At 36.5% G+C, this 25,634-nt stretch overlaps 16 protein-coding genes across 16 annotated transcripts; 10 read left to right on the forward strand and 6 right to left on the reverse strand.

Moving 5' to 3' along the window:
* The first annotated feature begins 12 nt into the window (after positions 1 to 12).
* On the forward strand, positions 13 to 2,513 carry B0P05DRAFT_523032 (WD40-repeat-containing domain protein). The gene is made up of 11 exons (XM_051576045.1): positions 13 to 244; positions 291 to 350; positions 390 to 484; positions 547 to 696; positions 738 to 859; positions 903 to 1,010; positions 1,059 to 1,218; positions 1,259 to 1,831; positions 1,877 to 1,994; positions 2,038 to 2,248; positions 2,293 to 2,513. Exons 1-11 carry the CDS (start codon positions 54 to 56, stop codon positions 2,431 to 2,433), a joined length of 1,929 nt encoding a protein of 642 aa, XP_051439459.1. The 5' UTR covers positions 13 to 53; the 3' UTR covers positions 2,434 to 2,513.
* Positions 2,514 to 3,105: 592 nt separating this feature from the next.
* Positions 3,106 to 3,796, forward strand: B0P05DRAFT_461397 (TLD-domain-containing protein; the record flags this gene model as incomplete). Its single annotated transcript, XM_051574071.1, has 4 exons — positions 3,106 to 3,174; positions 3,233 to 3,388; positions 3,433 to 3,497; positions 3,544 to 3,796. 4 exons carry the CDS (start codon positions 3,106 to 3,108, stop codon positions 3,794 to 3,796), a joined length of 543 nt encoding a protein of 180 aa, XP_051439460.1.
* On the reverse strand, positions 3,786 to 4,610 carry B0P05DRAFT_523043 (uncharacterized protein). The gene has a single exon (XM_051576046.1). It carries the CDS (start codon positions 4,373 to 4,375, stop codon positions 3,815 to 3,817), a length of 561 nt encoding a protein of 186 aa, XP_051439461.1. The 5' UTR covers positions 4,376 to 4,610; the 3' UTR covers positions 3,786 to 3,814.
* Positions 4,611 to 4,632: 22 nt separating this feature from the next.
* On the forward strand, positions 4,633 to 7,343 carry B0P05DRAFT_523044 (histidinol dehydrogenase-domain-containing protein). The gene is made up of 2 exons (XM_051576047.1): positions 4,633 to 5,495; positions 5,537 to 7,343. The coding sequence occupies exons 1-2, from the start codon at positions 4,676 to 4,678 to the stop codon at positions 7,270 to 7,272; spliced, it is 2,556 nt and encodes an 851-aa protein (XP_051439462.1). The 5' UTR covers positions 4,633 to 4,675; the 3' UTR covers positions 7,273 to 7,343.
* A 38-nt stretch (positions 7,344 to 7,381) lies between these two features.
* On the forward strand, positions 7,382 to 8,179 carry B0P05DRAFT_100402 (uncharacterized protein). The gene is made up of 2 exons (XM_051572936.1): positions 7,382 to 7,899; positions 7,947 to 8,179. The coding sequence occupies exons 1-2, from the start codon at positions 7,457 to 7,459 to the stop codon at positions 8,005 to 8,007; spliced, it is 504 nt and encodes a 167-aa protein (XP_051439463.1). The 5' UTR covers positions 7,382 to 7,456; the 3' UTR covers positions 8,008 to 8,179.
* Positions 7,955 to 8,805, reverse strand: B0P05DRAFT_523047 (S-adenosyl-L-methionine-dependent methyltransferase). The gene is made up of 4 exons (XM_051576048.1): positions 8,720 to 8,805; positions 8,588 to 8,672; positions 8,485 to 8,543; positions 7,955 to 8,439 (listed from the first exon to the last, which is right to left on the reverse strand). Exons 1-4 carry the CDS (start codon positions 8,784 to 8,786, stop codon positions 7,988 to 7,990), a joined length of 663 nt encoding a protein of 220 aa, XP_051439464.1. The 5' UTR covers positions 8,787 to 8,805; the 3' UTR covers positions 7,955 to 7,987.
* A 3-nt stretch (positions 8,806 to 8,808) lies between these two features.
* On the forward strand, positions 8,809 to 10,300 carry B0P05DRAFT_523050 (3-deoxy-7-phosphoheptulonate synthase). The gene is made up of 4 exons (XM_051576049.1): positions 8,809 to 9,019; positions 9,063 to 9,195; positions 9,238 to 9,367; positions 9,419 to 10,300. The coding sequence occupies exons 1-4, from the start codon at positions 8,933 to 8,935 to the stop codon at positions 10,158 to 10,160; spliced, it is 1,092 nt and encodes a 363-aa protein (XP_051439465.1). The 5' UTR covers positions 8,809 to 8,932; the 3' UTR covers positions 10,161 to 10,300.
* A 339-nt stretch (positions 10,301 to 10,639) lies between these two features.
* Positions 10,640 to 12,154, reverse strand: B0P05DRAFT_523052 (DNA-directed RNA polymerase). Its single transcript, XM_051576050.1, has 6 exons — positions 12,034 to 12,154; positions 11,909 to 11,980; positions 11,752 to 11,859; positions 11,448 to 11,697; positions 10,975 to 11,394; positions 10,640 to 10,923 (listed from the first exon to the last, which is right to left on the reverse strand). Exons 1-6 carry the CDS (start codon positions 12,109 to 12,111, stop codon positions 10,799 to 10,801), a joined length of 1,053 nt encoding a protein of 350 aa, XP_051439466.1. The 5' UTR covers positions 12,112 to 12,154; the 3' UTR covers positions 10,640 to 10,798.
* Positions 12,155 to 15,518: 3,364 nt separating this feature from the next.
* On the reverse strand, positions 15,519 to 16,188 carry B0P05DRAFT_576868 (uncharacterized protein; the record flags this gene model as incomplete). Its single annotated transcript, XM_051581737.1, has 3 exons — positions 15,519 to 15,907; positions 15,941 to 16,072; positions 16,173 to 16,188. 3 exons carry the CDS (start codon positions 16,186 to 16,188, stop codon positions 15,519 to 15,521), a joined length of 537 nt encoding a protein of 178 aa, XP_051439467.1.
* A 74-nt stretch (positions 16,189 to 16,262) lies between these two features.
* On the forward strand, positions 16,263 to 16,826 carry B0P05DRAFT_567995 (uncharacterized protein; the record flags this gene model as incomplete). Its single annotated transcript, XM_051581168.1, has 3 exons — positions 16,263 to 16,446; positions 16,489 to 16,710; positions 16,762 to 16,826. The coding sequence occupies 3 exons, from the start codon at positions 16,263 to 16,265 to the stop codon at positions 16,824 to 16,826; spliced, it is 471 nt and encodes a 156-aa protein (XP_051439468.1).
* A 39-nt stretch (positions 16,827 to 16,865) lies between these two features.
* B0P05DRAFT_523059 (uncharacterized protein) lies at positions 16,866 to 17,450 on the forward strand. The gene is made up of 4 exons (XM_051576051.1): positions 16,866 to 16,997; positions 17,045 to 17,141; positions 17,185 to 17,309; positions 17,352 to 17,450. Exons 1-4 carry the CDS (start codon positions 16,902 to 16,904, stop codon positions 17,424 to 17,426), a joined length of 393 nt encoding a protein of 130 aa, XP_051439469.1. The 5' UTR covers positions 16,866 to 16,901; the 3' UTR covers positions 17,427 to 17,450.
* Positions 17,451 to 18,788, forward strand: B0P05DRAFT_523063 (uncharacterized protein). The gene is made up of 6 exons (XM_051576052.1): positions 17,451 to 17,585; positions 17,634 to 17,904; positions 17,949 to 18,081; positions 18,141 to 18,441; positions 18,497 to 18,697; positions 18,745 to 18,788. Exons 1-5 carry the CDS (start codon positions 17,517 to 17,519, stop codon positions 18,593 to 18,595), a joined length of 873 nt encoding a protein of 290 aa, XP_051439470.1. The 5' UTR covers positions 17,451 to 17,516; the 3' UTR covers positions 18,596 to 18,697; positions 18,745 to 18,788.
* A 242-nt stretch (positions 18,789 to 19,030) lies between these two features.
* B0P05DRAFT_461075 (uncharacterized protein) lies at positions 19,031 to 21,016 on the reverse strand (the record flags this gene model as incomplete). Its single annotated transcript, XM_051574051.1, has 8 exons — positions 19,031 to 19,111; positions 19,152 to 19,282; positions 19,366 to 19,421; positions 19,481 to 19,877; positions 20,088 to 20,560; positions 20,614 to 20,711; positions 20,752 to 20,863; positions 20,907 to 21,016. Coding segments are annotated over 8 exons (1,458 nt in total), but the record flags the coding sequence as incomplete, so codon positions are not given.
* Positions 21,017 to 22,045: 1,029 nt separating this feature from the next.
* Positions 22,046 to 23,627, reverse strand: B0P05DRAFT_523080 (uncharacterized protein; the record flags this gene model as incomplete). The annotated part of the gene is given in 2 exon segments (XM_051576053.1): positions 22,046 to 22,548; positions 22,561 to 23,627. Coding segments are annotated over 2 exon segments (1,067 nt in total), but the record flags the coding sequence as incomplete, so codon positions are not given.
* On the forward strand, positions 23,628 to 25,021 carry B0P05DRAFT_523082 (uncharacterized protein). The gene is made up of 4 exons (XM_051576054.1): positions 23,628 to 23,784; positions 23,831 to 24,457; positions 24,501 to 24,687; positions 24,736 to 25,021. The coding sequence occupies exons 1-4, from the start codon at positions 23,650 to 23,652 to the stop codon at positions 24,891 to 24,893; spliced, it is 1,107 nt and encodes a 368-aa protein (XP_051439473.1). The 5' UTR covers positions 23,628 to 23,649; the 3' UTR covers positions 24,894 to 25,021.
* B0P05DRAFT_523083 (uncharacterized protein) lies at positions 25,022 to 25,627 on the forward strand. Its single transcript, XM_051576055.1, has one exon. The coding sequence runs from the start codon at positions 25,103 to 25,105 to the stop codon at positions 25,493 to 25,495; it is 393 nt and encodes a 130-aa protein (XP_051439474.1). The 5' UTR covers positions 25,022 to 25,102; the 3' UTR covers positions 25,496 to 25,627.
* The last annotated feature ends 7 nt before the right edge of the window (positions 25,628 to 25,634 follow it).

Below are 25,634 nucleotides of genomic sequence, written 5' to 3' on the forward strand. Positions count from 1 at the left end.
TTTTCTTTTTTTTTTCTTTTTTCTTTTTCTTTTTTCTTTCTTCTTTTTTCTTTATGTCACAGACCAACCCAACTGAACCTGACGAACTGACAAATCATTCAGACAGCAGTGACGAGAGCAGAACAGAAGGTAATAACCGGGCTTGGTCCTCCATATCAACGTTCATGACGTTGCTGGGTGCACGTAATAACAATCAACCACGCCATAAAGAACAAGTAGACAAAATAGACGAAGAATTATCATGGTATAGGATAAAATTATCCCTGTTGTTTTCTTATACATCATTCTAGTCCCATTTGTCAAGACATCATGAAAGAAGTGTATGCTACTCACTGTGGTCATTCTTTTTGGTAAGGTCATAAGCATTGTCTGAAGTTTTTAATATGCAGTCATGAGTGTATTACACTTCATCTAGAGAATCAATCCGATTGTCCAATCTGTAGATCCAAATTAACTAGAAATGGTTTATACCCAAATTTTCAATGTAAAATAGATATATAGATATATAGATATATATAATAGACTGATACATAACTTCTTTGGTAGTGAATAAGCTTGCTGATTATCGTTTGCGTACATTGAAAGAAAACATTCCTTTTTATTCACATAAAGATTCTGTTGAAAAAATCATTCAAGATAATAGACAAGATCCTTCAGCTATTGCTAAATCACTTGCAGATTCATTGCCTTCTGAAGGTGTGTTCATGATGTTATGTCTATACTCATTCTACATCTAGACTTGGAAAAGATATTACAGGCTGCTATAGAACAAAAGAAAAAGATGGAATTGGATCAAGATACTATCAAACAACATCTATTATGCGAATTCTTGAATCAACTCGAGAAAAAGAACAAGATGGTAATAGGCAATTCAACCTATCGTTTTATAACAAAGCATATAGGCTGTCAATGATCTTATTTATGAAAATGCTTGTATTACTTCAGACTTAAAATCATTGATAAATCAAGAAGATACAACTTGTACTGGTTCTCGGAAAAGAAAATTCTCAGTAAATGATATTTTGGCTGATAAATAGAAAACTGATAAGATTGAATAGGAAATCATTGTGGATGATATAGTAGACATCAAAAGAGAAACAGATGTGCCTTTGTCTGATCCTCAAGATCCCATGTTAAAGCGTATGGAGGATCGATTTCATGATTTAAAAGAAATGTACCATGCTACACTGATGACAACCCATGAATCCATGCAGAAGCGTAAGTTGAATGAATCAATTCCATGCCTCATAAGCTATAGGTCGCAAACTATTGTATGATTTATCCAGCACAATTTATGAGTTAACACGCTATGACCATTTTGAACCCTATGATACATTGTATTATACAGATAGTTCTAAATCACCTTCTTCTATTGTCTCTTCAATCGAATTTGACCGAGATCAAGAGCTTTTTGCTGTGGGTGGTGTCACAAAAGAAATCAAGCTGTTCGACTTTAACAGTATGCAACACCGAAATCAGATCCATTGTCCATTAAGGGTCATGGCTTGTGGACATAAAATTAGCTGCTTAAATTGGTCTCCTTATCTCAAATCTCAATTGGCTTCATCTGATTATGAAGGATTTATCAATATCTGGGATGTCACGACTGGACGCAAGACACAGACATTTGATGAACACAAGCGTAGGGCATGGAGTGTAGATATCAGTCACTCCAATCCTACCATGGTAGCCAGTGGTAGTGATGATACGACTGTCAAAGTCTGGTCACTCTCTCAAAACAAGTCAATCTATACATTAGAACAAAAGGGGAATGTCTGTTGTGCTAAATTTGCGCCTAATAATAGTCACTATTTGGCTGTAGGTAGTGCAGGTAAGAGAGACACAACATATATATTTCTCTTATCTTTACAATTAGACCACCATGTCACTTGTTATGATCTAAGATACCCTTCTAGTCCTGTTTATGTCTATAAGGGGCACAAGAAAGCAGTGTCCTATGTCAAATGGATCAATGATGAAGAATTTGTCTCTGCGTAAGTCACACGGAACCGACTGAAGACTGATTGTTTTCTTTAGATCTACAGATAGCACACTTAAACTCTGGGATAAAGAATCCGGACATTGTGTTCGTACTTTCCAAGGACATCAGAACGAAAAGAACTTTGTGGGTTTGTCAATAAACGGAGATTGGATTTCTTGTGGATCAGAATTAAATAGACTTTATACGTATCACAAGAGATCAACTTTGCCAGTAGCTACATTTAAATTTCCTAGAATAGGAACAAAGGTAACTTATCCTTATATTTTTTTTATGCATACTAAATAGAACAGAACAATGAGGAAGAGGAGGAAGCAGAAGAAGAAGAGGAAGAGTCGCCTATTTTTGTCAGTTCTGTTTGCTGGAAGAATGGTACAAACAAGATCTTGGCCGCAAATAGTAAAGGCATGATTAAAGTACTTGAAATGAAATAATCATTATGAAACATCGTACAGGAGTTGTTATTTTTATGTACATGTATTAAATAACAATGCGCTATTTTTTTCTTCTCTTTTTTTTTTTTTTTTTTTTTTTTTTTTTTTTGTAGGTGTTGTTGTCTTCAAAAAGAATAAACTATTTTATGTTGTGAAGATAAAAAGAAAGTGTTTCGTTTTATTTTCATATTGAATTCAGTGCCATCATGATGATTGACATTTTTTGTTTTCAGCAGTAAGTCAACTGTGGGAAAAATCCATAAAGTGGTCAAAACAAACATAAGATTGTCATAAACATATATACTCTCTAGACCTTTCATGCATTGATAAAAAAAAAAAGAGGCAGAGCAACAAGCAAAGATACTTCTTTTAAAGGGTCTGTGCGATCAATGACGCTATAACCTATATAAATAAGACCAAAAAAGAAAAATGTGGTTTCTTATCTCTTTCTTTCTTTTTCCAATGTCAATAAAATTCACACCCATCCCTTCGTCTATTTTGACGCCTTCTAATATTGAATGCACTGAATTCTATAGTCAAAATGAACGTTTCCCAGTCATGATCACTCGCAAGAAGAGGAATTCAATGACTTGTTTTCATGATATCAAAAAGAAATACAATTGTACTCAAGACACTAAAAAGCGTAGTATGTCTTTACCCATTTTACCAAGCATGACGATTCAATTGGTCAATCGTCAACCCAGTACATTTATCTGTCTTGAAAAAGACTTGGCTCAAAACGTGCGCAAGTAGAAAAATAAAGATAAACAAAGAGAAAGTTTTATTAAGTATTTGATAGATCCAATCATGGCTACCTTCAAGAATATCTGTTTCATCTACATGGTCACTTGTCTATAGTTTGGATCAACATGGTGCAAGTCTGAATACTTTGTACTATCAATGTCGAATGATTCATGGCCCATGTTTATTGGTCATTCAAGACAATCATGATGAGGTAAAAACAAACGATGCTAATGAAGACCCTAACACAGATATTAGGTATTTGGTGCTTACTTGTCTGAAGGTATTCGCTCTCAATCTTGCTGCTATGGCACAGGTGAATGGTCAGTATACTAATAATCTCTATCTTTTTACTTACACAAACCTTAGTTTCTTATGGAAGAAGGATAAAAAGACAAACCTAGTCCAGACTTATCCATGGACAACAGCGAATGATTACATGATTTATTCAGATCATGATTTTTTTGCCATGGGTGGGGGACAAGGTCGCTTTGGATTATGGCTGCATTCAGACTTGACGCACGGCAACAGCCAATCTTGTGCTACTTTCAATAACCCTATATTATCTGCAGCTGGATCATTTGAATGCATTGCTATTGAAATCTGGGATTTTGTATTTTAAATGTTTATTATAAATAAATTACATATGTAAGAATCGCTGCATAATAGACGTCATCTCACTTTGGTCTGTTCTTTTCTTCTTCTTGTTTTTATCATGCTGGCTATCCACATTACTATGGGCTCGTTTGTGCCGACTCGAATGAATGGACGGCACAAGAAGGAGCTCTTGTTGCTCGCATTCAGCTTGGATCATGTCCCACATAGTTGAAATAGGTAGTTTTTTGCGCACAACACAAATAATAGCTTCTTCCTCTTGTTCTTGTTCTTCTGGCTTATGTTGTATGGGCAAGAAATAATGTTTAATACTCTTCTTGTTTGATGGTTTTGGCAGTATCTGTTTCTTTTGAATAGGTGCCATGGCTGGACTGATAAATGGATGTCTGTGTTCGATTTTATCGATTGGTGCGCTACATTGGACACCTTTTTTGAAGCCAAAAGAACTGAGAGTTGCCATAGTTTTTATAAAAGAAAAAAAAAGAGGATAACGATACACAAGAGGAGAGAAGAAAAATATTTTTATATACGCGTCGGACATTTTCATTGTTAAACGCGTTCTTACCTTAGTTTCCATGTAACACATACAGACAATAATGAATATAAAGCAAGTCTTCCCTCTTTTCAAGGAGATGACACATGTTAATTTTGTGTCATTTTGATGTATTGATATTGCACAACCCGAGAGGAATTCCGAACGCTGACAAAGCTTTGTTGGTTATCCAATCGATTCCCTTTTTTTTCTCGAGATCGAAAACACCGCACGAACAGACAAAACATGACACATCTTCGTGACTGTTAGCATGTCAACTATTTTTTTTTATTCTACCCTCCTGTCTACTCTTTTTTTTCGCTCTTTAGAAACTTTTTTTTTTTTTTTTTAATTATGTTTGTGCCTTCACTTGACTTGGCCGACGCTTCACAAGCTTCACTTTATTCTTCATTGTCATTCTTTAGCTCCGTTATTCTTAGTAACGGCAGTGTTGACCAAATCAAGTCACTTGTCAACCAAACTGGCTCTACTTTGTATTGGGCCTCTGCCAAGTCTGTAGAAGAAGCTGTTCAACTCTGGGATGTAGGTGTCTACAAGGTCATTTTCGATTTCGATACCTACGCTCAAGCCAAAGATGAATTATCCAGCATTGTCGCTGAAGACCGTATTGCTGTCTCAGCTAATTCTCTTGATGGACTTGAAGGTTTGCCTGTATCCACCTTCCTTCTTCAAAACACCAATGATTTAGAAACCATTCGTGCATTTGCTCAATCCACTAAGAAGTGTCTTTTAAGCCATGGCGGTGAACGTACTGTTGTCGTTGCATTGGACAATGTCTCTCTCGAAACCATTGGTTCTTTTGGTGCTCAACACTTGGATGTACTTGTGCCTGCTTCTCGTTTAACTACCGCTGTCGATGATGTATCCAAAATCAACATTGCCGAAGCCTTTTTGGCCACCGCCAAGACAGACCGTGCCGATGGCCTTTATACAACCATGGTTGTAGATGAATTCAACAAGGCTTTGGGATTAGTTTATTCTAGCAAGCAAAGTGTTGCTGAATCCATTCGTCTCGGCCAAGGTGTCTATCAAAGTCGTGGCCGTGGTCTTTGGCACAAGGGCTTGACTTCTGGTGCTACGCAAACCTTGAAGCACATCGATTATGATTGCGATGGCGACGCTTTACGTTTTGTTGTTGAACAGCACGGTGCAGGTAAAGAAAGGCATACATGGTCCCAACTAACTCCATCTAAGGTTTCTGTCACTTGAATACGCGTACCTGTTTCGGTGCTGACAGTGGTATAACTGCTTTAGAAAAGACACTTAAAGACCGCAAGAACCATGCACCTGCTGGTTCTTACACAGCTCGTTTGTTTGGTGATGCCAAATTGTTGCGTGCCAAGATCATGGAAGAAGCAGAAGAGTTGTGCGATGCCACAGATAAAGAAGAAGTTGCTTGGGAAGCTGCTGATTTGATTTATTTTGCATTGACCAAGTGTGTCAGTGCTGGTGTTTCTTTAGCTGATATTGAAAAAAACTTGAACAAGAAGGCCCGTAAGGTCACTCGTCGTCCTGGTCATGCTAAGCCCAAGTGGGAACAAAAAGACGAGGGCAATGCTGCTGCTCCAGTAGCTCCCTCTGCACCTGTCAACACTACAGCCATGAATGAAGGTCGCATTGAAATGATGAAGTTCAACTTGGAAGACATCTCTGCTGAAAAGCGTGCTGAACTCTTATTGCGTCCCATCATTGATTCTACCGAAATCATCAACCGTGTGAAGCCTATCATGCAACAAGTGCGTCAAGGCGGTGATGCTGCCATTCAAAATTTCACTCGTCAATTCGACCGTGTTGAACTCGACCAAGTGACAGTCAAAGCACCTTTTGATCCTGCCTTGATGGAATTGGATCCTATCACCAAGACTGCTATTGATCAGGCATATGACAACATTTATAAATTCCACGATGCACAACTGGACAAGGAAATGTTAGTGGTTGAGACCATGCCTGGTGTGGTTTGTTCAAGATTCAGTCGTCCTATAGAACGTGTAGGTTTATATGTTCCTGGTGGTTCTGCTGTCTTGCCCTCCACAACATTGATGTTGGGTATTCCTGCTAAAGTAGCTGGTTGTAAAGAAATTGTGATTGCCACACCTCCTCGTCCTGATGGTTCTGTTGTGCCTGAAGTGCTGTATGTGGCTCATAAAGTGGGTGCCTCTCACGTCGTCAAGGCTGGTGGTGCTCAAGCTGTTGCTGCCATGGCTTATGGTACTGAAACTGTGCCTAAGGTTGACAAGATCTTTGGTCCTGGTAACCAGTATGTCACAGCTGCTAAGATGGTCGCTCAAAACGACACATCTTGTTTGGTATCCATTGATATGCCTGCAGGCCCCTCTGAAGTGCTTGTGATTGCTGACAAGTCTAGTAATCCAGTCTATGTTGCTGCTGATCTTTTATCACAAGCTGAACACGGCCCTGATTCTCAAGTGGTCCTCTTAGCTGTTGATTTATCACCAGAACACCTTCACAGCATTGAAGAAGAAGTACACAAGCAAGCACTTGCTTTGCCTCGTTGTGATATTGTTCGCAAGAGTATTCCTCACTCATACAGCTTAAGCATGAAGAACTTGGAAGAAGCCATGCAGTTCTCCAACGAATATGCTCCTGAGCACTTGATCTTGCACCTTGAAAACGCTTCTTCTGTCTTACCCCTTGTAGACAATGCCGGTAGTGTCTTTGTAGGTCAATACTCACCTGAAAGTTTCGGTGACTATGCTTCAGGTACTAACCACACTTTGCCTACCTACGGTTATTCTCGTATGTACTCTGGTGTCAATACCAATGGTTTTGTCAAGCACATTACTTCTCAAGAAGTCACTGCTGAAGGTATGGATAAATTGGCTGATACTGTGATGCGTTTGGCCGAAATTGAAGGCCTTGAAGCTCACCGTAATGCGGTTGCTGTCCGTGTTGCTGACTTGAGAAAATAAGAAGATTGTATATGGAATCCCGTATCATTTTATCTGTATTATTCAATAAACAAAGGCTTCATGACATTTAAGTTTGCTTGTATTGTTATGCTAACCAATCAAAATTTCATTTTTTTTTACGCGTAACAAACAAAACAAAAAATTCCAAATATATATATATATATATATACGCTTCTTTATACTTATGACAGAACCAGAAAGCGTATTATTTTCTTCTAGTGACTATAGCAATGAGGAACTTGCACGCCTTGTTGAACTTCAAAGAAGACAAACAGAGTTATTACAACCTGATATTGATAATGTAGCATTAGCTACTGATGACGACGATGATGACTTCTCAGTGACAGCAAGAACTCCTAAAGCACCTACTGTACCCGATATGCGTTTTGAAAAACAATTTGAAAAGAGTGTACTGCATTTACAAGAAAAGGGCGCGTCTCCTTTGATGATTGTTTGGTCTGCTGTGATTAAGGATCAAATCATTGTACCATTTGTCAGTGGTTTTACATGGAGTTTATGTAGTACAGCTTGGAAGTGGTATAGAACAAGAGGCGTTGTGAATGCAAGGAGCCCTCGACAGTTTGGGTTCTTTCGAGGTATTCAACATGGTGTTACTGAATGGACAAAGTAAGTAGTGGAATAATACATGATGCTTTTATTTATTCTCTCTTTAGATATCTATACAATGCCTTGATCAGAAACACACAACTCTTGATCAATGCATCTCAAGATTAGTGTGTTCTATTTTTACAATAAACTGTCTTTCTCTACCAGCTCGACGTTGAGACACAATCTTTGCCTTCATTTGGTAGTCTTTTTGCATGATTTCCACAACTTGTTCAGGTTTGTTTTCATTAATCAAAAGCAGATAAAATATGCCTTTTGGTGACAACAAGTGCTTGACATAAGGTAACAGTTCATCAATCACTTCTCTTCCATCAATTCCTCCTGCCCATGCTGCTTCAATGCCTTTGCTGCCTACTTCTTCATGTGTAGTGACAACATAAGGAGGATTGAAACAAAGAATGTCTATTTGATTTCTTAAGCGTGACAATAGACCATCTACTAAGGATGTACATATGGGCTCAATATGCTTGACTGCATTCTGTAGTCCTGTTTGCTTGGTTGTTTGGCATGCAAACTCGTTAATATCGGTCGTAAGGAACACTAATAGGCTGTATCAAAGGATGTCTATTCTACATTCATGCTTACATGCGTTTGAGTCCCCTACTATCTTGGCAAGTAAAGTTGTCACACAACCTGATCCAGATCTAGACAAAAGTCAATCAATACATCATGATCTTATCGACTTTACCCAATCTCTAAGCAAATGCGTGGCTTGATTGACTGAATCAGATCTTGATCTTCTTCAAGTGCGTCTAACAATAGAAACGTATCCTCTGAGACATGTCAGTTTCTATTTATAAGTATGATTCAAGATAAATACCTGCAGGCTCATAAACACGCCCATAGTCCTGTTTTTGGATATGGGATAAATCAGGCGTAGATATCATTTTCTTAGAATAAAAAAGATTATTTTTTTTTGTAGTTGTCAATTAGATTTATTTGTGTATACGGAAATACTTTCAGATACAAACAACCACTGTTATAAATAGGTAACCATGTTTTATGTTTCTTTCTTTCTTTTTCATATCATAAAATGACAAAGGACTTAATGGACGATCTTCGTATTACAGGCTATAATGCCTTATTGACCCCCAATTATGTGAAAGAAGAATTTCCTCTTGTAACTATACTTATATCATGTCTGTTACTCATTTATATTCTAGTCTGGTGCATCCAAGGCCACTGTCTTGGAAGCGAGAAAGCAAATTTCAGACATTATTCATAAAAAAGATGATCGTTTGTTTCTTATCGTAGGCCCTTGTTCTATACATGACACGATTGCAGCTAAGGAATATGGTAAGTTGATTAGGAGCGACTGTTTATTGACTCAGTCGATAGCTCGTTTGCTTTTGAAAGCTAAAGAACAATACAAGAATGAACTTGTGATTATCATGAGAGCTTATTTTGAAAAGCCTAGAACAACTGTAGGCTGGAAGGGTCTGATCAATGACCCAGATATTGACGGAAGGCAAGTTTATTTATTTGATATTTTGTTTATTTACAATGTCATCATCACTAGTTTCGATATCAATAAGGGCCTTCGGATCGGTCGAGGATTGTTGAATGAACTTACGCATATGGGTATGCCTGTCTCTGTTGAGTTGCTTGATACTATTTCACCTCAATACATGGCTGATTTGATCTCTTGGGGTGCTATTGGTGCTCGTACGACTGAATCTCAACTTCATCGTGAACTTGCTTCTGGTGTCTCTTTCCCTGTTGGCTTCAAGAACGGAACTGATGGTAATCTGAAAATTGCTATTGATGGTATTGGTGCTGCTGCTGCTCCTCATCACTTCTTGGGCTTGACCAGTGCTGGTGTTGTGTCCATCACTCATACGTCTGGAAACCCTGATTGTCATGTTATCTTGCGTGGTAGTAATAAGGGCCCCAATTATGATGCTGAGTATGTTCAAGAGGCCAAGAAGTTGCTTACCAAAGAAGGATTGTCTGCATCTATCATGGTTGATTGCTCTCACGGCAATTCAAACAAGGACCACAAAAACCAGCCCAAAGTTGCACAAGTGATTGCAGATCAAGTGGCTCGTGGTGAAGATGCTCTGGTAGGTGTCATGATTGAAAGTCACTTGAATGAAGGCAAACAAAATGTCCCTGAAGATGGACCCTGCGCCCTTAAATATGGTGTCTCTATTACAGATGCTTGTATTAGCTGGGAAGATACTGAATCTGTCTTTCAATGTTTAGCTGATGCAGTGAAGGCTAGAAGATCAATTCAAAAACAATTAACAAGTAAAGATTAGTCCGATCGGCCCATTTGGGCCGATTTCTATAGTCATAATTACCTAAAAAAAAGCCTTCTTTTCAATTATCCTTTAAAATACATACTGTTTAGCATCCCATTAGTGCTCTGAATAATTTATAGATCGAACAAATAACTTCCGCTTCACAAGTATTTCAAGCGGTTTTTGAAAAAAAAATTAAAAAAGCAAAACTTAAATCCTAGAATCAAGATTTATAAGGAAAAGCAGAGAATAGAAGAGAGATAAATTAGTAACAGATATGAACCAGTATATGTAAAGTGCTTAAACGGATACGAGGAGGTAGCTAAATACCACTCCATCTCCTCATTACATGCATACTACTACACAATATGACCAACCAATACCAAATTGTGATTGAAGCAAATAGTGGCTAAATCAAATATTATTTTTGTCAAGTAAACAATCTAAGCTTTTATTCTACACGGTTCACAGTGTGAATCTATTATGCTTTGGAGGAATTTATTCAAGGATGGAAAGCATGCAATTTTTATTTGATTTTGAAAATCATTAAAAGACATCCAATAGTTTTTTCTGCGTGACTCTATAAAACATGTAAAGTGTGGGGGTGAATATGTAAATGAATGCGTTCTTTTGTGTATATGTAAGGATGGCTTTGTTTAGACATCATTAGAAACAACACGGTCAACGAGAGGTTGAATATCTTTAATCTTATCCATAAATACATCAAGTGCTGAAAGGAAAATTTGTTCAGCAGGAATAATACCAGAAGTTTCCACATTGACTAATACAAAAATGAGTTCATCAAATAACACACACATCGATGATAACTTACAGATAAAATGATCACGAACACGGGTCAAGCGAACCTTGCCATTGAACTTTTCATGTCGTAAAACTTCTCTACTGACTGTATCTTTACGAGGATTGACTACCTTGGCAGTCTTTACACCATTTTCCATGACAACTTGAACAACACCATCAACAAAACATTTCTTGAAATCCTCAGCATCTTCACCTGTAATAGGTTCCAAGATGGTAATTTCGGGTAAAAGACGATAAGATGCTGTGGCAACAGGAGACCATTTGGCATGTTCTTTACCAACACCCTTTTGACAATGTAATTCCATTTCCATTTCTTGTCCAGGTCTCAATTTGGCAATTACAATATCGTCGTGAACAGGTCTAGGTGGATTATTGGCAAACTTCTCTTCTTGGTTACCCTTGGGTTCCCAAATCAAGTCACTCGAATAGACTATACAAGAAAAAAAACATGAGTCTATAAAAAAAACATGGTTTATATCATACCATAACTGTTGATGTATTTCTTCTTGGGGTCAGTTTCATCAGCATCAGCTTCAGGGTTCAATTCACACTTCTTTTTCAATTTAAAGACAAGTGTATTAAGGTCAGTAGGACCACCATCTTCAGTCATGTAATCGAATTCAAGAGGATCGGCTTTGATAGGAATTAAACCTAAACGATGGGCAACTACTTCATCTTGGATAATAGAAGTATTGTTCATCACATATACTTTTTCAATGGCCATGGTGGGGACCTAAAAAAAACAGTTAAAGACATGCCTCTTTTTTTTTCTATCGCCTCGGCTTACCTCAGCGATCATAATACGACGAAAAGCATTGGCAATAGAAGCATCAATACCAATCAAGTCAAATTCAACACTGTGTTTGGATAATCTTTGGATCTTTACTTTGAAATTCTATCAATGCAACATGTCAGTCTTGATTTTATGCCACTATACTGTATACCTTTTTGAATTCTTCAAGGTCAAAAGCGTTACTAATACCAGGATATTGGTTGGGATAGTCACTTCCACTGACCTAGAAAGAGGTTAGTTTGACGTGCCCTGTATACAAACAGTTGAGTTGCTTACGCTATACACTCTGTCTTTTTCGACAACAACACGGGTACGTAAGAGTTCGACGTTTTCAGGGAGAGTGGTGTCCTTCATATTGACAAGTTTTTATACACAAAAGAAAGACTTTTTTTGTTTGGGCATTGAAGAAAAAAAATTTGAGACATGATCTTTTAAAAGTCACAGCTCAATCACTTCATAAGAGATGACGGCTAAAATAAGACTTCTTGCTCAAATTATCAAATGGCCTTTTTTCATGAAAATAGAAATATGATGAATTAAAAAAAAAAAAAAGAAAAGACGCACCATACATTTCAAAATAGAGCTTATCAAAGAATGAAATTTCGAGACAATACAGCTCAATCCAAAGTCTTTGATTTTTATTTCTATGACAAACGCACACAAATTCTTGCATTATTTGATTCGGCTATATTCTTTTTGAAGTTCACAGAAATGCAATCATCTAGTCTCGTCGAGTTTGTGCGCCTTGAGTAGCATCATGCACACAAAATGGCTGTACGCTGAGATTGAAATGGTAAAAGATAGAAAGCTTCTTTTGGTCCAAATCAACTCTAAATGCATCATGGATGTTAATAAACATGATTTGAAGGTATTTAGAGTAAGTTATGTGTATAAAAACAAGCTTTATACACCCACTTGTAACTCTAAAATCATGCGTACTTGTCTGTTCTTTTGGTGGTTCGTTGATCAAATCAATGTATCAAATTCATCTCAAATCTCTCTTTCTTTCTGCTTTCTTCTGTACTGTTGCAGCTAGTATAATCATTGTTTTAAGCAGGAGCACAATAGTTTTTTCTTACTTTCTATGAATTATTTCGATCTTAAAATAGTTTGTATCGTGAATTGATATACCTAAAGAACTGGACACAAAACTAATCTTTTTTCAGTTTGACAGTACATGTATTTTTGTCTTTCTGATCGAGGAAATAAGGATTAAAGGGAAAAAAAGGGAGGGGAAGACGGGAGAAATATCACATGTCTTCTTCATTTGCTAAATTGATTAATTTCTATAGAGATTAGTTCAGAAATACAATTTAGCTTCGCTCAAATGTTAGCAACCCTTTTCTTAAAAAAAAAAAAAAGCGTTTTCCTCTTTTTTTGGATAGTCTTATTTCATTTCATTGCTTTCTTGGCAAAAGCGATACATGTATCAATGTTTATGGAGAAACCTATTGGTTTTCACGTTAAACAAAGTGTATCCCAAGATATTTTTCTGCATCTCTAATATTGACACGACTTTTTTTTTTTTAGCATTATTCTGATTTTACCTAATCATTTGATGAAAATTTTAGGTACAAAACAATATTTAATTGAAATCATTTGAACACACATTGCTCCGTAGTTCTTTAAAAGTTGCAGAAAGGCTTGAGACAAATTCACCCCTAACGAGTTTTAATCAAATTTTATTTACCAACTAAGAAAGATAATTCTAGAATTGAGTAAGAGATACTAACCAAGATGTTGGTATTGTAAGATAGTTATAGTGATAATTGATAAAAGAGATAAAATTTGTAAAAGGTAAAAGTAAGAGGCTGTTGTTTGTTACATGAGGATGATCACAAGAGCTAATACATAAAACACAAAACACAAGACACACGCAGAAACAGGTTTTGAGTAAATTGAACTCAGCACAGAACACAATGACAATAAAACCGAGTCAGTGTCTTTTTTCTTTTTCTTTTTCTTTTTTTTTTTTTTAATTGTGCTTAAAGATATTCCTAGTAAGAACGTGGGGCACCGGCGATAAAAAGGTGGAAAAGAGCAATCTTTGACCGAAGGCATCATTTCAAGGTCTCTGAATGTTTCAGCCTCATAGCTTACTGCTTGGGAGATTGGGGGCTTGCCTTGGCCACGACAAACCCTAACTGCTGTTGCGGTGAAACGGCATAGCATATGCGTTTCGTTGCCTTCAGATAGGCGCAAACAAGCATAAGCAGTTTTGATCTTAAGCAACACCTGCATTGATATCTCTAGTTAACTAAAAAGATAAGAATTTGAAAAAAAAAACACAAAACGTAGCCTCTTTACTTACATGTATTTTTGTTTTTCCTTAGCAAAATATTGATAATTTTACTTGCCTCTATCGAACAACACTATCATGCTCTCTTGTCTCCATCTTTTGGTCTTGAATTAACTGCAAAGTCTATATCTAAGTGCATTTGTCTGGTCGCTTTTACAAGATGCAAGTAAGAAAAGTCTCGTTGGGAGTGAATTTGCCTCAAGCCTTTCTGCAACTTTTAAAGAACTACGGAGCAATGTGTGTTCAAATGACTTCAATAAAGTGCCCCTTTGATAACATTCTTTTTGCCTGCCTATTTGCCTTTATTACGGGAGTTTCTTTTTTTTTTTCTTGAAATAATATGAATAGTTCAAAATAAAGCAAGAATACCTTAGTTCTAAAGAATTAATTATCACATTATTCAGTGCATTCTATGGTTAAATACTTCATTTGATGTATGCTATTCAAGGACATAAAGACACTAATTGACTTATCCATATAGTCTTGATATACAGTTAAACTTTGCTTTGATTGATATACAATAGCAGTCTGCTACCGAAATATCTTGAACAACGCACACTGTATATTTAGATTATATTTGTAGACTGTGTCTCATGTGCTATACAAAAAAAAAAAAAAAAAAAAAAAAAAAAAAATTATTAAAGGTATATTACTGTCAACTTAAAACACATCAAAATGGTTTGTTTATTGTTTCATACAGGTTGTTTAGATAATACAACTTCTCCTTGTTTTTCATTCGATCAATGATATCCATATTCATTCAAAACTTTTCAAATAAATGACACAACATATCAACATCATGGATACTTAGTGAAAATCCCTCTAAACGCATTTGAATCATCAATTCTTTGCCCTTCTTTTAAACACCTAAATAGTTGGAGTGTAGTTTGATGGAGATACATAGACTGACATGGATAGAAGCAGTTTTGAATGAATATGGATATCATTGATCGAATGAAAAACAAGGAGAAGTTGTATTATCTAAACAACCTGTATGAAACAATAAACAAACCATTTTGATGTGTTTTAAGTTGACAGTAATATACCTTTAATAATTTTTTTTTTTTTTTTTTTTTTTTTTTTTTGTATAGCACATGAGACACAGTCTACAAATATAATCTAAATATACAGTGTGCGTTGTTCAAGATATTTCGGTAGCAGACTGCTATTGTATATCAATCAAAGCAAAGTTTAACTGTATATCAAGACTATATGGATAAGTCAATTAGTGTCTTTATGTCCTTGAATAGCATACATCAAATGAAGTATTTAACCATAGAATGCACTGAATAATGTGATAATTAATTCTTTAGAACTAAGGTATTCTTGCTTTATTTTGAACTATTCATATTATTTCAAGAAAAAAAAAAAGAAACTCCCGTAATAAAGGCAAACAGGCAGGCAAAAAGAAGGTTATCAAAGGGGCACTTGATATAAATTAGCAAAAAAAAAAAATAATATATTAAATGGGTACAACACTGTACCAAAAACGAGTATTGTCCGTTAGGTATTTCTCATCTTTCGCAAGTTGATCATGGATCCAAGCAACGCCCGCTCTATAGTTTGCAATATCTTGCGTATCAGGATCATTCACACTAGATTCACCATTACGGTGACCAGCAAACCATACATCCGTACCATAGTAGCTTTCAGATTCATGTCTAGTCTTGATATCTTGGGTCAAATTCGTGTTCAAGATAGCACCATCATTGTATTGAGCAGTAGTGTACCTCTTAAATAGCAAAGTAGAAGTACGAAGCATGAACCAGTTTTGCTTAAAAATGCCAAAGTTGGCAGAATCAGAAGATTTGCCATCGCCATACGTATAGTCGGCAGTCAAAGTATTAGTTTCTTACATACCAATAGCCAAATCCCAAATGGTACCACCAGCATCAAGGATCTCTTGTTTTCTTTTACCTAGACCTGAGATTGTATAATTTCCTCGGTCAGCAAGAACAAGAATAGTACAACCGAAAAGAACAAGCAGTTGAATCAATTGTTTAGCAAACCATTTTTCTTAAAGAGACAGATACTTGAAATGGTGCTTGCCTTTATATAGTTTTTCGATCTCATCTGTTCTCATTGGGAAACTTTAAATCGCTTTCCTTTGTAACACCAGCCATATAGGCCATTTATGCATGAGAGGCTCACTGTCACACTTGCAAAAATCCAGTCACTTGCCTTTGTTTTTTTTTCTTCTTCTTTCATGGTTCGTTTTAAAAATCGTTGGGTTCTATTCCAACTCGTAGAGGATCCAGTTCTCGAGCATGGCAAAGTAGTCTATCCCAAGACACAACTCGAACTAACTGACGCCATGATAAGCAAAACCATTTTCCAAGCAATCGAACTCAATTATGGACACTTTGGCAAAGGTCAAGGGAATGTGACAGGTAAGCGTGATAATAGTGGATAACAAGTACTCATTTAAACAGTGAAATGGTATAATTCAATCACACGTATTGGTATTCTTCGAGTGCCCCGAGATTATACAGACATGTACCTGTCCACCATCTTCTTTATAAAGCAAATTGGCAATATGGCATGCAGTTTTAGTATTTTGCGTGTATCAGGCACAGTGATTTTTATACAACAAGCAGCCATTGAATGGGACCGACGATTTTATTTGAAAGAACAGGCAGAAGCAGAAAAGAAAGGTATGATTTCATTTGACGTGCGTACATGTTATATTTATGCAACCATATTAGGAGAGCATTACAGTGCCATTGACAAGATTGAAGCATCTAAAAAGACATTAGCAGCACTTTCATAAAGAATAGATACCATTTATTTACAGATTAAAAAAATTTTTTTCTTTATTTTTCTCTAAACTATCGAAACTAGTATCATGGCCAACTTGGATGAGTTTCCTGTGGGTTGGTTTTATATTCAGTGTCCAACTCGACAAAATCAAGTTTTAACAGTTGCAAATATGACAATGCAGGTGATAAGGAATTTAAGTTGATGACAACAAATTGATTTGAGCTATAGCCTTTGACACGGGTAGAATTGCGCCCAAAAAGAGATGAAAAGCACCAATTATGGTGCTATCATGAAGGTCATTTGGTCAACAAGTATTCTGGATGTGGTAACTATGAGAATGATTTCATGAGCGACTAAACATCAAATAGTGTTGGGTGTTGAAAAGCAAAAGATCAGCGATGCCACTGTTTATCAGATAAGAAGACCAAACGACAACAAACCACTGTGGCAATATAAAGACAAACAACTCGTATTTTTACAGGATTATGCTCTGGTAATTCACAATGTGATAAGCATGCTCTAATCACCATTTTAGAATGATTTAGCCGTACCAAGATTGGTTGAAAAACAAAATGGCTGCATATACCAGCTTTTATCAGCAGATTTTTAACATGCGTGTGCATATGTGTGTGATTTTTTATCTTTTTTCTTTTTTCTTTTTTTCTCTCTCTTTTCTCTCTAAATAAATCAAGAAAGACCTATGAAAGCAATAGTTGTTTTTTTCCTCTTTCTCTTTTGTTTACAGTGTCAAGCAACTATCACTATTGTTGTAAGCGTTAAAATAAATACAAAAAAAAACCTGAGCTTATCATCTTAGGAAACCAATGATACACTGGTGGATCGCATAGCGGCTTTTGGACCAAGAATAGATGGTGATATTGGTATTACTGGTCATTTATCACCACTTGCAGATAGTTTATATGGTTGTGAACCCATCAAATACACACGTAAACAAGACTGGATTGCATTGGTCGAGAGAGGACAATGTTCTTTTATACAAAAAGTGAAAGCTATGCAAGAAAGTGGTGCTATTGCTGTTATTGTAGGTGATAGAAACTTTAATGGTTGGGTAACAATGTATGCTCCAGGTAAAACTCTTTTTTTTTCTCGATTGGCTAGGCTAATGAACCAGGTGATACGTCTGATGTACATATTCCAAGTTTATTTGTAGCACAACATCAATACAAACTGCTTTTACAGCTATTTGACAATCATAACCATACCTCTATACCTGTAAGATTATCAGGCGATGATTTACTGACATGGTAAAGCATAAACTATATATAAACAAATAAGGGAGGAAGGGTTTATTCATATCCTATAGGCCTCTTTTAGACATGTTGCTTGTTGTCGTACTGTCTCCTGCTGTCATGATGCTCTTTATCTACTTTACATGGCAAATAAGACAAAGACAGCGTAGAAAGAATGATATTGCACCTACCAATTTTGTATCTAAATTACCCACCTATACTTTCAAACGAGAAAAGATTGTAGATACTGAACATGTAGAGTGTGCTATATGTCTTGAAGATTACCTTGAAGGAGACAAGTTACGAACATTGCCTTGCAAACATGAATTTCATGCTAAATGTGTAGATGCTTGGTTAACGTCACACAAGAAATTCGTAAGTCTAACTCTCTTTTTTTTTGTGGCTTTATTTAATGTGTATCTCTATTTAGTGTCCTATTTGTAAATTTGATATCTGTCAAAAGATAGATTCCTCTAAATCTTCCTCCTCAATACCCCCAAGTGAACGTACACCACTTTTAGGTGCCTAAGTATTGTTTTTTTTTATTAAACCATATTGTTATTGTTACACATTAACGGGAGAACAATTTATTTGTTGTTGTTGTTGTTGTTGCTGGAGCTATGGCTAATTTCTAATACAAGAGTATAAGAAACAAAATGCTTTTTTCTTTTTCTTTACCTTCATATACAAGAATTCATTTTCTAATTCTTCATCTTCTAAGGGTGATATTGTATGAATATTATAAAGTGTACTTGGTCGAACTAATCATTCAATTGATGATGAGTTATTTGTGCTATAATTATATACACTTTTTGTTACCTAATCTTCTTTTAGATAGTGGTTCATTTCTTAATGAATTATTGTTGTCTGGTGCTCTTTTTCTTAGTGTACGTTTTGTTTTGTTTTTATGATCACCATCTTCATTTTCTAAATAATCAGTCAATATAAATATTTTGAGTGTTTGTTATTTACCATCTTCTTTAATTTGCTTTCTTTTGTCTTCAATTGAAGTCATGAGCGTGTCTTGTAAATGTTTTCGTTCATTCTAACCAGAATAAGCATTTGTAGAGCAATCAACCACTTACCTCATATTCATCTTCTAATGCACTCAAGTCTTGATCGAAATATTGTTCAATAAATGAAATTTGATATTTCATGAAACATTCTGCCTGTTGAATTGATTTCTCTCGTTGTAATTCATAGTCAGCAATGAGTTCTTTAAATACTGAATGTGTGCCTAATTCAACTCCCTCTTTAAGCCATGTGTGCCTGCCATTTTTTTTTATTCTTTTTTTTTACCTTTCTGAAGCAATACAAGTTCATTCTGTAAGTTCATTAATTTCTCTTGATAAATTCTATATAAAAAAAAAAAATGTCAATGCTTGTCATCGTGTGTGCACGTGCCAAAATTTACTCGTCCGCTTGTTCCCAAAACTCATTATCCAAGCAAGTCATTAGATCATGGTAGTCTTGTCTTGTGTCAAGAGGTTCTTGTTCATATTTCTTAGGTTTTTCAAACCAATCTTTTTTTTTGTGTTGATCCATTAGACTAGGAAGGACCGGTTGATATTTTATCATGTTGGGAAGAAAGGAAGGTGGGGGCAAGAGTGGTTGAGATGAGGGAGAGGGTTGTCGCGAATAGAACGGGCTGGGTGGAGGAGGGCTGTTGTACTTGTAATAGTCATGACTAGATGAGCTACTGCCTGTACGTAACGTATTGTTTAATAAGGGAGCCAAAGAATGATTATTTGGCTGAGTTGAAACACTACTGTGGACTGGAGGTGGAGGTGGGGAATAATAATCGGCGCCTGCTTGAGCAACAATAAATCCAAATTGAGGCAGCATAGAGAAAACAAATGTGTGTATGTGTGAACAATCCTAAGAAAAGGAGAAGAAGAAGAAAAAAAGAAAAAAAGAAAGAGAGAAAGAGAAAGCGGGGTATATATGGACAAAAAAGAGATCAGCACATACGCTTAAAAGTCAGAAGATTTATTATTATTATTTTGTAGATTGTCTCCAACTTGAGGGTCTTGTAGTCAACGCAGTAGATTCATTGTAGTCTGGTGTAGTCAAATAGACCACGCTAGCTCGACTACTGCATAACTGGGCAGTACTGCTATTGTACTTTTTAAAGAACTCATCATTATCCCCAAAAAATTTGAGTACTTTTTCATGTTCTTTGCGTGACTGGTACCGATGCAGAAGCCATAACATGCCTAGAATGGTCAGTACAAACACCAAGACAGCACATCCGAGAACAATCCATAACCAGTTTGCAATGGTATGAAAGACATCTGGACCAGTAATGCATTTGCCTTCATCACTACAGGTCTCTGAGAGACATTCTCGGTCTTGCCAACATGTTGCCCCTAATGGCAAAGAGGAAGTACATGTATGGCTTGTGTCACTACACCATGTACCTTCTGTACAGTTGTCGCGAATAATGATTTGCTGGACTGCAAACCCCTTTGCATCATATGATACATAGTCAGTTCTATATTAGATTTGATTAAAACTCAGCTCATGGTGTTGGTGGTTGTCGTATACCTATCTGAGCCACAATTACCTCCTAAAGGTGATCCCTTCACAAAGCAAGTAGAATTGAGACAGATAGCATCTTTTCCAGCGCATTCATCATCTCTTTGCTATAGAAATCAATTATCTTAAACTAGTCATGATGCTTACCAATTCACAATGACCTCCTACAGGCACAAGTGGAGTACAACGAGAACCATTGTCTGGGCAATACATTTGATTGTTGCATCGACTAGGGAACTTGTATTGTACTTCATTCCAACTTGTTATACCGTTAATTCAAGATTAAGAAAAAAATTGCTTACCCTTGAATATAGTCACTGTTAGAGCATGTCACATAATTACAAGTATTGTTGAGACTAGAGTCACAGAATAAGTAGACACTTGCACATGAATCATCGTATTGCCAACTTGTTCTATTGAATCATTAACCAAAAAGTGTTCTTTTTTCCCTTGGTTACTCACGAATAAATTGGACTTGGATCACACAAGTCACCAAAATTCAAAGCACAAATATAAGTAATGAATAGTAATATTAGTGTTATTTTAAAAATCATGATATCTAAAGAAAAAAAAAGAGAGAGAAAAAGGAGAAAGAGAAAAAAAGGGGAAATACTTTATTTGACGTTTAATCTTGTTTGATAAAAAGAGGAGAGAGAAGAGGGGGGGGGAGAAGGGGGTGAACTATTGTGTTGACGCTACATAAACATAAGCACCTTTGACATTCACACCTAAGGATTTGATTTCCGATATTTTTTTTTCTGTCTATCTATTCACTGTCGTTCAAATCCGAATTGGACAAAAGATCAGGGTATCAGAACCGGCATATTCGGAGAGGCCCTCCTTTTGTGTTACACCAACTGTCAAATTTAATTGGAAGGGTAATTCAAACTGGCATTGGGATTAATATGTTGAAGAATTTGATGCAAACGACTGGTTGCTTCATGTTGTTTAGGGCTAAATGCAGCTAAGAGATTAGAATTCAATAATGCTGCTTCATACAATGGATCCGAGTCATCATTATATTCATCATTGAAGGAATAGTTTTTGATTCGGAAGGTTTGTGGTTGTAATTGAAGTATATCTTGTTCATAAAAACTTGGTAGACTATCTTCAAAGTGATTCCACCCTTGAAAGACCGAGTTATTACAGGAAGAAGTAGAGGCCATAATGAATAAAAAAAAAAGAATAAAGAAAAAACGAAATTGAAAAAATCTCTATTTTATAAGGTAATATTACCGGATATTCCCGCTTCAGTTGATCTAACTCAGCCCCTGGTTTTCCCTTTATAAATTCCTATAGTTGGCTAAAATGTTTAACTGCAAAATGTACATATGGTATGATTTAACTTGTTTATGTCTGCATATTAAATCAAGCATGCTCAAGTAACACTAAAAAAAATCACTCCATAATGCATAACAAATACGAAAAATCTCGTCATAACTTGTTTATATATTTTATGGGTTTATTCAGATAATAGTAATAATAATAATAATACTAACAATAATACGAAAGTATATTTCATTAATGGGGACGACGATCATGATGGCGGTGACGACGACCAAGGTGCTTCAAGTCTTTTTTGGATAAGCAAACAACAGTTTCTTCAGGATTTTCTTCACTAGTGCCTTCTTCTGAAGAAGAGTAAGGGTGATGATGATGACGGTGATGCTTGCCATACTTTTTTCCTTCACTCATTGAATCAAAACGAGGGCCTCGTCGATGATGACTTCTACCTTCTTGATCAGCATCAAAAAATGGGAATCCACGACCTTCAAACCTATCTGCGCCTTCAGATGGAGCATCAAAGCGATCACACCAACCAAATCTACCAAACATTGGAGGAAAACCATGAGAGCGAGGACCACCAAAGGAAGGAGGATGACCGCCATCATGATGGGGATAAGCATCATGAGGAGGACCAGGAGGATAGGCACCATGGGGAGGACCATGGGGAGGACCATGGGGAGGACCATGGGAAGGAGGACCACCATGATGGGGGCCATGGGGAGGAGAATGATCTTCGTGTCTTCCTGGACCAAAAGAATGAAAAGGAGGAGAACCCCCACGCTTCGAATGACGACCACGGCCAAATTTACGTCCACGGCAACGGCTACCCGATAAATCAAGCGACATCAGCAACTCAAGCAGTTTATCTTCTGGATCGGTCACTTCTTCTGTATCAGAGACAACAACCATATCTTCTTCAGCATCATGAACAGTACCTGATTGCTTTTGAGATTTTGTTTGGATCAATGTCTCGAGTACACGAAACTCATCCTCAAACTCCTTATCTTGGCCATGAAAAGCAATGGCAGAAGCAAAGATACCAATCCAACGTACGAGGCTTCGACTAGACTCAATTGTATTTTTATGAACCTCAACTAGTTCACCTAAACGGGCAAAAGTAGCAGACACAGGAGGTGTAGAAACAGGTAATAAAACCTCACCAGGGCTCGTATAGAAACGTAATAAAGAAACAGGTCCCAAATCTTGCAACAGTTGAGCCAGCTGCTGCTGATTCTCCAAGGATTCAGTATCTGACTTCCACTTGTAATAAAGAACAAGAGGAGGATCAATAGAAGAAGTAGAGCATTGAATGAATTGGACAAGAGAATCCCAATTTAATTTCTCAAGAAGAAATTTAAATTCTACCGGTTCATGCGTATTGGTAATAACGACCACTTTAATCATAGACATGTTTTTTTTTTTTGGAAAAGAGATGTTGTTTATTGCGAGATAATAAGTTCAATACCAAGTGCTTTATATAAATATCAGAAAGGCGCGCTCACTAAACCCGATACAATGCTGCGGAGCGCTGACCGAATGGGCGCGCCAAAAGAAGATTCTTTTTCATTTTTAATTGGCTGAAACAATGTAATTGTTCATGCCAAGAGAACTAGTCGATTTTTTTTTTTACTTGGCTGATAGTTACGGAGAAAATCACAAAATGACAAAGTCTTTGGAATGTACTCTGGACATATATAATTTTGATATCGCTTCGGTCTCTTCTTAGGCCTTTTTCTTATTTATTTGAAAAAAGAAAAGATGGTATTCAAGATCAACTGGGTACTTGCATTGAGTACTTGTATTTTATATGTGAATGCTTCTGCTAATACGACATCCGGCGATATCTTTTGTAATCTAATAAACTCACTTTCGTCGCCCAATGAAAGTCGAATGGTAATTTTGAAATCATTTGACTGATGATTTAATAATCTATGACTAGCTAACTCGGTTCAATGCTGTCTTTTTTGGTGATTTTATAACAGGCAAAAACGCGGGATCCCAAGGTCCTTTGGCTATTGGTGGATCTTTTAAAGGAGAAGGTGCCATGATAAATCAGCGTCAACAAATCAACGATTGCGAGCTGTACCCTACTTCTCATGGACTTGTTTTAAATGGCTTGAATTATTCACCCAAGGTTAGAGTTCATGGACATGCTTATTTGCAACAACAAGACGATGATTCTGAAGTAAATGCATGCTCTACCTCCATACCTTCTTCGTCCATTCATCGTTATAATTTTGACCAAGCTCAAACTATGGCCCTCAATATATCTCGACAATTAGTTAATATGTTCCCCAGTTGGACTATTGATTCGCAAGGTGTTCTTGTTAAGATTATGGCAGAAGGGATTAATATTAAGCAGCCTTATAGCTTATTCAGTCTACCAATGACTTGTCAAGGTCAATGTGAATCCATGGGCACTTATTTTTCTTGTGATGAGAATCGTGAATGCCAAATACCCAAGGAGGCATTATCGAACGTAGCAGACAGTATGTTGTTTGGTAATGGTACCTGGACAGGGCCTGTGCAACAAGTCTATCCACAAGACAAACTTGTTGTTTTCAATGTAAATACATGCACAAGCTAACTATGTGTTAATATTCGATTAGGTACCTGTATTGAACGGTCAAGTTTTAGATATCAAGACTACAAACCCTAGTGCTGGTTTAAATGCATGTAACACAGTGTATCATTTTTATGCAGTGGATCAGCAAGGTCGCTATATGTCGAATGGTAAATTCGTTATCCAACGACATAGCAAACACCCATTTTCTGGTATGATGCTTGCTCCTCAAGGTATGTGATTGTAAGCCACTACTACCTTGCTGACTTTGTTTTATATAGCGCATATCATAGACAGTAACACAGGTGCATTTGTTGGTCAACTTATTGCAGCAAGTTATGAAGCACAGACTGATGGTGTACAAATTAAAGATTACATGGCTGCTGGTAATGAAAAATGTCAAATGTTCTATCACAGTTGTGAGCCAAATCCCTCATAAGGTTCATGATCTCGGCATGATTCATGTAAGCTAAACTTTCATTGTATGCATGGTCATTCTATACACTCTTGAACCAATAAATAGTCCCTTTGTCTATGATTGGGTCGCATTTGATTTTTGTGATAATTTCCTTTTTGATACACTATAAAAGTCAAAAGTAAAAAAATACCTTTTTTCTTTTTTCTTTTTTCTTCATTCTTATTCCATACATGCCTTTTATTCTTCCTGTCGAAAACCATAATACCCTCGAGACATTTAAACGCATTGTTAAAGACTATCAACATGTCATTGAAAATAACCCTACTGCTCGCTGTATGATTGGCTTTACTGCTGCTCGAATGATCCGAAACACGGAAGGAGATGTGATTGATCTTCAGGAGATGGAACTATGGCTTCAATCCTTAGACAATTCAGACCTTTATATCCATATAGGACAAGGCGGCCCTTCTTCTGCTGTGGACAAGATACTGTGTGTAATCAAAGAAACTTGTTGGGAGCAACAAGGACCAGTCAGAGACAAGCCTAATTATGCACTTGATCGATACACTCATCACAATGAGTCATATTACCCTCTTATAGACTATACCCCTCCTTCATTATGATATCCTACTCCCCTTTTTCATGACCCGGTATTTATCCGCCAAAAAGGATATATATTTTGCGCAGTAACCTACTCTTCAGGGCAATAACATATAGGCTTTATTATCAATAAAAAAGATTATAAGTCACAAAAATGCATTG

The sequence above is a fragment of the Gilbertella persicaria genome (assembly GCF_025201335.1).
Source record: "Gilbertella persicaria strain CBS 190.32 chromosome Unknown B0P05scaffold_2, whole genome shotgun sequence".
NCBI classification, from domain to species: Eukaryota; Fungi; Mucoromycota; class Mucoromycetes; order Mucorales; family Choanephoraceae; genus Gilbertella; species Gilbertella persicaria.